Source organism: Penaeus vannamei, chromosome 16, assembly GCF_042767895.1.
Source record: "Penaeus vannamei isolate JL-2024 chromosome 16, ASM4276789v1, whole genome shotgun sequence".
Lineage (NCBI taxonomy): Eukaryota > Metazoa > Arthropoda > Malacostraca > Decapoda > Penaeidae > Penaeus > Penaeus vannamei.
In genome coordinates, this window is record NC_091564.1 from 8,553,832 (window position 1) to 8,565,079 (window position 11,248).

Sequence of the window (11,248 nt, forward strand, 5' to 3'; positions counted from 1 at the left end):
ACTAATATCTTGGGCCACTAATCACAGCTTTTGCTTTTCTACCTCCAATTCTTTCTCCATCCTTTTTTCTTACTCACTTGTAGATGCTCAACCTCCTTTCTCCTTATGCGGTGCCCTGCTCCAATACCATCCCATTGGAAAGTCCTTTGTGTTCTTTTAGACTCCAAACTGTTATTTGTGTATTTTATTATTTGTGTATTTTATTACTTTTATAATAAACTTGTTCAAGTGGAGCTACTTTTTATCATTAATGATTGACAGGCTTAACACAGAAGCCAGCCAGCCTCACCACGAATGTCAGACAAGAACATAAAAACATTTTATAAATTGCAAGGACAGAGACTACACATTTTGTGTATACACTTTTATTAGGAAATCATCAGAGAAACTGAAATAAAAATATATATACATTTTCACATTTGAAAAAAATCAAATACAGATGACAGATGATGACTCGCTAAAAAGAGTCTATAAATATATATATGGAAATGGCGTGAAAAAATAGGAAAAAAATGCTCTTTGTTAAAACGGCATCTTTGTTTATAACAAAGAATCAAACTTTCCGAAGTACTCAAATTTCTCTCAAACATAAACGTAAGTGATTTTCCAGTCTTTTTCATAAGAATATAAATAATGAATTGGCTTGCAGGATTTTTGTTATGCAGTAAAATATCTTAATATGGTATTCCCACTATCTCTATTTCTAATGAAACCACACATTACGCAAAAACTCCTTGATGACTCCTCTCAGAAAAAGAAAGCATACTTTCCAAATTTCCCACACAAATATATGGACAAATTCACGATAGTAAAACACCCTCAAAAATATATCACATTGTGTGTATATATATATATATATATAGTAAGAAATGCAACCACACTAACAAGTTTTCCATATGCTCCTCTAAGGCACTAGGCATTGACAGTGTGTAGGAAACAAATACATGTATGTATATAAATTTAAACATACGTATACACACAAATAGGCACTGGATACTTAGTACGCTGGATGGAAAGCTTTTAAATAAATGCAATATTAATATTTTAACAGCCCACTTTTTCCCTTTCTTCTCCATATAGCATTTATATTTTACCTATTGCAAGATGTCACTCGTTGAGCAAATACTATACATAAGAAGTTGTAATGAACCATATTTCACAGTTATGGTAAGAATAAATACAAAACTCATTGCAGAAAATGTCAATATTGGATATGCAAACTTCATCCCCTGAATAACTCGTCAAACCAATCACTCAATTTAAAACATTACAAGCCAGAACTCCTTATCACAAGAACAAAAGTAATCAAAAAAATCAGTAAAACATTATTCCTTGTCTTTATCCTGTTTCCATTGTTTATTTACCCCCATTACTTGATAAATGCACAATTCATAAATTGACCGAGGCATTATTCACACTCAAGTCTTTCAGTTATTTCTTAGAAACCTAACAAGAGGAGGGGGAAGCGAAATGGGAATGAAGAAAACGTAATGTATGTTAACATGACATTAATCAGAGGAAAATATGGGAAAATATTCTAAAAAGCTGTAAAATGACAATTAAGGTGAAAAGCAAAAATGAGAAAAATTAAGGATAGACAGGTAAATTGAGGGGGAAAAAGGTGGAAAGATGAAAATTGAGAGAAACAGTAAGAAAACGGAAAAATATATAAGAGAAGAATCAATGAGAACGACCAAATTCTTTAAAAGAAATTAGAGGATTGAAAAAATAAAAAGGACAAAGACAGAAAAAAAGAATTAAGATCAAAGGGCCAAACCAACAAGTAAAAATTGTGAAACCAAGAACAGCAATGATATGGCCAATATTCAATCTATAATCCGAATCTCTTATCCCAAATACACATTTTTGTCAAAATAATGACTGAAAAGATGTAAAATTTACAATTTATAGCACAGCTTATTGGGAAGAAATGGCAACAGTGCAGATAAGAAACTTGAAACTTGATTTTACCACTCAAATGTGTGGAAATAAAATATTACCATTATAAAAAATGATAATGATAATAAAATAAAAATGATAAAACTACAATAAGTATTTTTTCTTTTCTGCCCTCCATATCATTAACTCCTCTCTCCCCAATACCAGTAGTGGCGTGAATGTCACTGAAGACAAACCGTAAGTGAAGATGCGTTACTCATCTCAAAAACTGTATGAATAGAAAATGGTTGTACTGCTGCCTATAGACTCCATCTTATTACTACTTAATGAAAAAATAGATGTATAAGACTCTAAACTTACAAGTGAAGCTTATAGTTCCTCACATAGAGGACTTGGCATCTTCAGTATTCAGAAAGTATTTGACTAATGAAATACTTTAACTATAATCATATACACTTCTCTACTACATCATTCTATTACACAAGTCAATTTATATTAATTGAGTCTTCCCTAAAATCTGGTTCAAATAGCTGAAATACACAAGATGGGTTTCGAAGTTTAGAAATCTTGTAAAGAATACTGACTTTATATTCCAAATCAAAAACAAATTTTCTTTCTTTCTAGATGACTCGTCCCCCTCCCATCCCATCCCACATTATCATTTACATAAAATATTTGGAAGAAAAATGACAGGACATCACTCTCTCATGTAGAGGAAAGTGAAGTTGGGGAGGACCATTACCTATCTTGTATATTGCAAAATACAAAACATCCAGTCACCCCATTTCATCGGCAGGAACTCTTGTATCTGGACAACACACTTTTAAAACTAAAATAAACACTACCATAAAACTAATACAAACATCTATAACAGGAATGTTCAGCATGATATGAAATGGAAATAAATCTCCCTTTTCTGTCTTGCAATGGAGACACTTTCCGCAGACTTCCCCCTATTGTGATATGTAACATAGATTTCATAGGTTGCAGTGACCACAAAGGCACCATACACAGCAAATAAAAGATATGTATATCAGTGTACAACTATAGATGTGTTTATAACTATAAATGTGTGTGAGTGTGTGTGAGTGTGAGTGTGAGTGTGAGTGTACGTGTGCGTATGGGTGCGTTGGCATGCATGTGTTTGTGTGTGCAGGTGTAAATAACTAATATCTTAACACAGCATTTACTAATCAAACAATAAACCTGGATAATATATACAAACAATCACTATCTGCTTGATTCCCTTACAACATGACCCTTATGCAGTAGATTAAGAATTCCTACCATAAGGCACAGACATAGACAAAGATAAGCAGACACAAACACATGCATACACAGATGTCTACACATAGGCTCTTGTACACACTGACACACACATGCACACACTCCCACACTTGGAAAGCTAAAGGCTTGTCTAACCTCGAGTTTATTCTTAGAACAAAAACCTCGTTCCTTTGTTTCCCTTTTCAACCTCTGCTAATCTGTTGCAACATTCATAGTTCTTTATTTACATCAATCCATGTTTCACTCACACTGCTTCACTCCTAGTAATGAGTACTTATATAAGCCCCTGTATCAGAATACCTTCATTATCATTTTTGAACACTCCTTTCTCTAATAACTCGCTAATAGATCGATCCCCATTATATATACCCTTACCACCATGCTTATTAACCTGTCTATTTTCTTAACAAATTCCAAAAGAAGCTGCGGTTATAACATATCACATAGGATGAGAAACTTAAACCAATCCCTGACGTTTATGTTCATGTTTTTGTTCTTGTTATCAATCCCAGATTAATCATGTTGATAAATGATTGATAAGATTTTCACTCCTTAATCCTATCAAAAATGATGCACTGGGTTTCCTTTAGTATTAAATATTTTTTCATTGGATATAAAACTTCGAAATATTTCTTACACAATATGAGGACTGATATTTCATATCAGACTCATTTCTTCACCATAACTACACTAAAAAATCAACTTGTAGTTTCTCAAGAATTAATTACCCACAAATCAAAAAACAACTCTCCACTTTCCCTCTTCACACGAAAAAGCCTTTAGGTCAAAATCAGGAAAAGAAAAAGGTTCCTTCATGGAGAAAAATCAAGGAAAAAATTTGCCTTTTAAGTCCTACGGCTGCCCTGATTTTCAAAGGAGCCCCCCTGCCCCTCCGGAGGTCTATACACGCCGCTGAGAATGAATACATACACATACAGAACCCCGTCACCATAAGGCCCAATATTCCTTATCGTAAATTGCTGCATCACGAAGGTAACAATATGTCTAACGTCATTATAAACTTTTTCCACTGTACAATATAAGCTATGAAATCATACAGTCCATTTATGCTATAACTCATACAAAGTATAACAGTTCTTTTAATTTCTGTCAGTCTGATGCATATAAAACTTTCCATCATAATCATCATGATACATATTTTTTACTATTAATCACTCTGACAAATAAAAAAAAATAATAAACATTCCCCCATATTGTTACTCTTGGCATAACAAGATGTGGAAAATCAATACTTATATAACATTGCATTTTAACCTCAAAAAATCTTAACATCTAAATCACTCTTATTTCCTTATATCATAAGGAGTAAATCCAAACATCAAAACAACGAAAGAAAAAGAAAGATTAAACAAATCTACAAAACATCAAGAAAATCAAAAACTCTTCACGAAACACTAACTCCAAATCGAAGCCCGTCCCACCCTACCTCGCCCCCCTCACCCATCCCAGAATACCCCCCATCCCATCACCACCCAACCCTGGCCTAAAAATCGCCTTCCTTAAATAACGCAGCTTTTCCGATACCCGAACATGGTCTTATACTCCGGCAGGATCTTGGTGCGGATGGCCGTGTTCTGCTTGGCCACAACGCGGTCCCGGGAGGGGTCCTTGTGCAGCTTCTTGATCCCTGGACGGTGGACCAAGAAGGCGTTGTCCATGATGTGGAACTCGTAGTCGCGGACACATAGAATGTACATCTGCGGGAATAAGGAGTGATGTAGGATTTTGTGCTATAGTTACGGCACTGGATATCTAAAAACAAGAGAGGGAAGTATGGATGTCAGCCTATGGCGGATTTATGGTATTAAACGGATTTGAAAGAGAGCAGGTCTGGAGAAATAAAAAGGGAGAGCGATTTTTCTTACTTCCAAATTAGTAGATTTCATATCTGCAAACAAATTATTCATGATTTTATGGCACATTAATGCTACGGTACAGCTGTGAATAAAGTCTGACGGGGATTAATCATTTTACCGCATATTTGATGGCATCCAGTTCTTCCACCACCTTAAAATCTAATTAATGCTTACTTACATATTTTTATGAGATCATTTAACTTTAATTTCATGGAAGGGAGGTTAGAGATCTACAGAATAAATCAAGTAATGCTAGAGTGCATTTTGAGTGAGCTTTTGTTTGAGGCTGTGAATGTGATTGCATTGGGAGTAAGTGAAAGCGAGAGCAGTGGGATTGCATGAGAGTTTGAAATGTCTGAATTATGGGAGTGTGTGTGTATGTGAATGTGCACGTGAGTGTGAATGCAGTGGGAGTGTGCAAGAGAATATATTAATAAAATTTACACCCAAAAATAATCCTTACCACACTTCAGTAAATATTGAACAGTCGAACTACACATGCCAGAACACACGCACACACATGGACAGGAATGTGATAGCACAGATGCACACAAAATTACCTTCCTTCCTTCCATTTTCTTTCTCTTTTTTCTTCTCTATCTCCCTTTCTCTTAATCTTAATCTTAATCTCAATCTATCTCTCTCTCCGCTCTCTCCTCTTTCTCTTTCTCTCTGCCTGTGTCTCTCTCTGTCTCTCTCCTTCTCTCTCTCTCTCTTTCTTGCTCAATCTTTCCTTTTCTTCCCCTGCTCTTTCTCCCTCTCCATCTCCAGCTCCATCTCTCTCTTTCTCTCCATCTCCAGCTCTCTCTTTCCCTCTCTTTCTTCCCATTTCCAGCTCTCTCTTTCCCTCTCTTTCTTCCCATCTCCAGCTCTCTCTTTCCCTCTCTTTCTCTCCATCTCCAGCTCTCTCTTTCCCTCTCTTTCTCTCCATCTCCAGCTCTCTCTTTCCCTCTCTTTCTCTCCATCTCCAGCTCTCTCTTTCCCTCTCTTTCTCTCCATCTCCAGCTCTCTCTTTCCATCTCCAGCTCTTTCTTTCCTTCTCTTTCTCTCCATCTCCAGCTCTCTCTTTCCATCTCTTTCTCTCCATCTCCAGCTCTCTCTTTCCATCTCTTTCTCTCCATCTCCAGCTCTCTCTTTCCATCTCTTTCTCTCCATCTCCAGCTCTCTCTTTCCATCTCTTTCTCTCCATCTCCAGCTCTCTCTTTCCCTCTCTTTCTCTCCATCTCCAGCTCTCTCTTTCCCTGTCTTTCTCTCCATCTCCAGCTCTCTCTTTCTCTCCATCTCCAGCTCTCTCTTTCTCTCCATCTCCAGCTCTCTCTTTCTCTCCATCTCCAGCTCTCTCTTTCTCTCCATCTCAAGCTCTATCTTTCTCTCCATCTCCAGCTCTCTCTTTCCATCTCTTTCTCTCCATCTCCAGCTCTCTCTTTCCCTCTCTTTTTCTCCATCTCCAGCTCTCTCTTTCTCTCCATCTCCAGCTCTCTCTTTCTCTCCATCTCCAGCTCTCTCTTTCTCTCCATCTCCAGCTCTCTCTTTCTCTCCATCTCCAGCTCTCTCTTTCTCTCCATCTCCAGCTCTCTCTTTCTCTCCATCTCCAGCTCTCTCTTTCTCTCCATCTCCAGCTCTCTCTTTCTCTCCATCTCCAGCTCTCTCTTTCTCTCCATCTCCAGCTCTCTCTTTCTCTCCATCTCCAGCTCTCTCTTTCTCTCCATCTCCACCTCTCTCTTTCCCTCTCTTTCTCTCCATCTCCAGCTCTCTCTTTCCCTCCATCTCCAGCTCTCTCTTTCCCTCTCTTTCTCTCCATCTCCAGCTCTCTCTTTCCCTCTCTTTCTCTCCATCTCCAGCTCTCTCTTTCCCTCGCTTTCTCTCCATCTCCAGCTCTCTCTTTCCCTCTCTCTCTCTCCATCTCCAGCTCTCTCTTTCCATCTCTTTCTCTCCATCTCCAGCTCTCTCTTTCCATCTCTTTCTCTTCTTCTCCAGCTCTCTCTTTCCCTCTCTTTCTCTCCATCTCCAGCTCTCTCTTTCCATCTCTTTCTCTCCATCTCCAGCTCTCTCTTTCCCTCTCTTTCTCTCCATCTCCAGCTCTCTCTTTCCATTTCTTTCTCTCCTTCTCTCTCACATTTTAACCTTTTCTCTTCTTGCCTTTCACTCATTCACATATTGTACTACTCCCTTTCTATCTGTCCCCGCCTCCCACCCCTCCCCCTTTTTCTCCCTCTCATCTTCCCTCCTCTCCAACCTTCATCTTCCTCCCATCTTTTCTCCTTCTCTCACCCTTCCCCTCTCTCTCCGATATTCTCTCACTCTCCCTCGCCCCTCTCCTCTCTCTCCCATCTTTTCTCACTCTCTCTACCTCTTCCCCCTCCCTCTCCTTCCCACTTTCTCTCCCTCCCTCGCTCACCTATCCTCTCTCTCCCCCTCTTCTTTTCATCTTCTGTCTCTCTTTCCCCAATCTCCTCTCCCTCTCTTCCCTCTCTCTCTCTCTCCTGTCTTCTCCCCTTTTTCCCTTTCACCTTCACCTTTCATTCTTCCCCTCTTATCGGCTCTCCCCATCTCTCCCCTCCCTCCTCTCCCTCCTCCTTCCTGTTCCCTTCTTCCTTCATCCCTCCACCTCCTATCTTTTCCCCCTCTCCACCCCCCTCCCACCTTCTCTCCCCCCCTCCCATGCTCGCTCTCGCTCTCACTCACTCACTCACTCTCACTCACTCTCTTTACTCACTCACACACTCACTCTCTTCACTCACTCACTCTCTCTCTTCACTCTCACTCACTCACTCACTCACTCACCTGCGTCATCTTGTCGCTCTTGCCCTCCCAGGAGAGGCGCTCGTCGTACAGGGGCTCCTTGTTGGTGCCGACGTAGATGGGCTCCCACTTGTGGTACGGCGGCTGGCGCTTGCCCACGTGGAACACCGACATCCCCGGCTGTAGCGGCGCGGCGATCCACTCCTGGGGGAGGGAAGGGGCGGTGAGGGGCTGTCTGTCTGTGCGAGGGCGAGGGCGCGCCGGGCTTGGCTTTGTGAAAGAGGAGGAAGAATAGAGAAGAGAAAAAGGAGAAGAATAAAGAAGAGAAAAAGGAGACGAATAAAGAAGCGAAAAAGGAGAAGAATAAAGAAGAGAAAAAGGAGACGAATAAAGAAGCGAAAAAGGAGAAGAATAAAGAAGGGAAAAAGGATCAAAAGTAGGCACCTTAAGCCTCCGCGCCTCTTTTTTTCACAATCGCAAGTGCCAACACTTACGAAACGCGAATCGAAAATGTCCAATCAGTCTGTATCTGTATAACCATATAATGATCCGAGTCTTGGTATTAGGTATTGCCACCCTCAACCATCACCCAATCCTACAACCACACCCACACCCACCCTTCCCCCCACGCCCACCCCTCCCCCTCCCATACACCCTCTCACCTTCGACATAGGCACGTTATGACACTTGGCGCACACGTTCTTGTGGAAGGGGATGGCGTCGCCCTTCTTGAGCATGCGCTGCAGGTCGCCCTTGGTCTCGGGGGCCGTCACGTTGTCCCGCACCTCGAAGATGGAGAAGACGTACACGCGAGGGTTGGTGCTGTTGGAGACGTCGGGCTTCTTCAGCATCTTGAAGAATTCTGAAAGGGAGGGGATTAGAGAGATGAGAGGGAGAGATTATGTGAGATCGAGAGGGAGAGGGAGAGGGAGAGGGAGAGGGAGAGGGAGAGGGAGAGGGAGAGGGAGAGGGAGAGGGAGAGGGAGAGGGAGAGGGAGAGGGAGAGGGAGAGGGAGAGGGAGAGGGAGAGGGAGAAGGAGAGGGAGAGGGAGGGAGGGAGGGAGGGAGGGAGACAGATAGGGAGGGAGGGAGGGAGACAGACAAACAAACAGACAGACACAGAGAGGAGAAAAGGAAGGAATAAAGAAAAAAAAACAGAATAAAACAAAAGAAAAACTAAAAAGACAAATGTAATAACAAAACCAACCATGAAACGACCCTCCCTCCCCTAGTCTTCCCTCCTCCTTACCCCCTTTCCCTCCACCTACCCTCTCCTCCCTTCCTCAAACCCCTAACCCCTTTCCCCCAACCACCCATTCCCCTCCCTCCTACCGCCTTCCTTCCCTCCCCCTAACCCATCTTTCCTCCCCTAACTCCCCTCTTTCCTCCCCTACCCCCCTCTTTCCTCCCCTACCCTCCTCTTTCCTCCCCTATCCTTCTCTTTCCTCCCCTACCCTCCTCTTCTCTCCCCCACCCTCCTCTTTTCTCCCCTACCCTCCTCCTTCCTCCCCTCCCCTCCTCTTTTCTCCCCTCCCCTTACCACCCTCTTCCCTCCCCCTACCCCCTTTCCCTCCACCCTCCCCTCCCCCCTTCAAAAAATCTCCTCTCTCTACCTGGAATGAAATTGACGGACGGATAGAGCTCGACGTCGGAGGGCAGCACGAAGTACGTCTGCACGGCCTGCCTCGCCGTGTTCCTGGCCACGTTGACGGGGTACAGCAGCTTCTTCTTCTGGCGGTACGTGGTCACGTTGGTCCAGCGCGGAGGCTCCTGCGCGCAGTCCGTCTTGCGCCGCAGCAGCTCCTCCGTCGTCGGCACCTAAGGGGACGGGAGGGGAGGGGGGGATGGATTTTTTTTTCCACGCGTGCAACACGTATACATGCGGACATATATGTATGTATCCACGCATGCACACAGAAACAGTTATAATATTGAAAATAATTCCTTATTTAATCAAATAAATAAAATACACAAATAACGCGGATAAAGTGGTAACAAAGATAATGAAAAAAACATCATCTAAAATAAATACATAAACAAAAAACATGTAACGAAAACAACAAAAATCAACAACCTCTCGAAAATAAAAAACAAAAAACAAAATAAAAACAAATAAATAAAAACTTAAAAAAAGAAGATATCCCCACAAACCACTGACCTTCTTGGGCGTGTGCGAGACGTGGAAAAAGAGGTGAAAGGTCACGTATTTCTTGATGCCTTCCGCCCAGCAGTCGCGCAGGTACAGGATGGTATTGACGGTGTCGTTGAAGTCCGTCCCCGGGGCGTACACCGCCACGCTCACTGGGCCCTGGGGGGAGGGGGGCGAGGTCAGTGGTGGTGTTGGGAGGAGGGGGAGAGGGGGGCGAGGTTAGTGGTGGTGTTGGGAGGAGGGGGTGATGATGGTGTGCGCAAGTTGAAGGTTATTTATCATTAATGGCATGTTATCATTCAGGATCTATTATCAATACTATTTTTATTATCAGTAGGCACTAGCTTTTTCCAAATATTATTACTATTACTGTTATTATCAGCTGTTTCATCACTCAGAGTACAACGGCCTACATATCATTACAAATTATTCTATCATTAGTGACTATCATTACTATCATTATCATCCGGGACAAAGACTGAGATATAAAAATAGACAGATAGATATACTCTATGTCTGTGTATGTCTGTCCATATGTCTACTATATATGTCTATATGTCTATCTCTATGCCTGTACTTATTTTTGTATTATATCTATGCCTATATCTGCCTCTACTAATGTCTAGGTCTATGGCTATGCCTAAGTCTGTGCAATTTCTAATGTCAAAGCCTATGCCTTTGCCCCTGACTCTATCTGCGCCCCAGGGGTGCGCGCCTGACCTGCCACCTGGAGGTGAGCGGCTCCAGGTTGTCGAGGAAGGTGAAGTCGCCGTGGGTGGTGTAAGTGATGGACTCGTCGCAGCGGAAGGCGAGGGCGGCGGGGACGTAGTTCTCCAGCACCCAGTAGTCGCCGCGCTGCTGGTAGAAGGGGCGCAGCGAGCGCGTCGAGCACTCGCGCAGGTCGCCGTACATCTTGCGCTCCTGCGAGTCCAGCGGCGGGTCGGGCGGCTCCGTCACGATCGGCTCCGCCACCAGCTGCTCCGTCACGCCCGCGCTCTCCTGCACCTCCCGAGGCGGCTCCTCCGGCTCGCCCCCTGCGGCTGCGGCAGACGGCGACGACGCCCCCGGGGCCGCGCCGCCGTCCGGGTGCGGCTCGTCGGCCACGCGTTGCCCGAGGGTCCTCCGCCCCCCGAGGGACATGTCGTGGAGCTCGGCGGGAGCGGCGGCGCCCTCGGGCAGCAGCTCGGGCGACAAGGGCGGTAGGTGGAGGGGCGCCGAACCCTGCTGCGCGAGCGGGGGCGCAGCGGGGCTCCCCGCGGCGAGTTGCGGCGGTGCCACGACGCCCTCATCCGCG

General features: G+C 43.6%; 1 protein-coding gene across 1 annotated transcript in view; it reads right to left on the reverse strand.

Annotated features, from left to right (window-relative positions):
- Positions 1–349: 349 nt before the first annotated feature.
- The window catches only part of LOC113816884 (beta-1,4-glucuronyltransferase 1), a 12,789-nt gene continuing 1,890 nt past the window's right edge, over positions 350–11,248 (reverse strand). The window contains exons 2-7 of the mRNA XM_070131140.1: positions 10,675–11,248; positions 9,964–10,113; positions 9,419–9,623; positions 8,468–8,667; positions 7,848–8,009; positions 350–4,904 (exon numbers count right to left, since the gene is read on the reverse strand). The exon at positions 10,675–11,248 is cut by the window's right edge and continues 202 nt beyond it. Coding sequence (XP_069987241.1) covers positions 4,707–4,904; positions 7,848–8,009; positions 8,468–8,667; positions 9,419–9,623; positions 9,964–10,113; positions 10,675–11,248 — 1,489 coding nt within the window. The 3' untranslated portion in view covers positions 350–4,706. The remainder of the gene's footprint in view (positions 4,905–7,847; positions 8,010–8,467; positions 8,668–9,418; positions 9,624–9,963; positions 10,114–10,674) is intronic.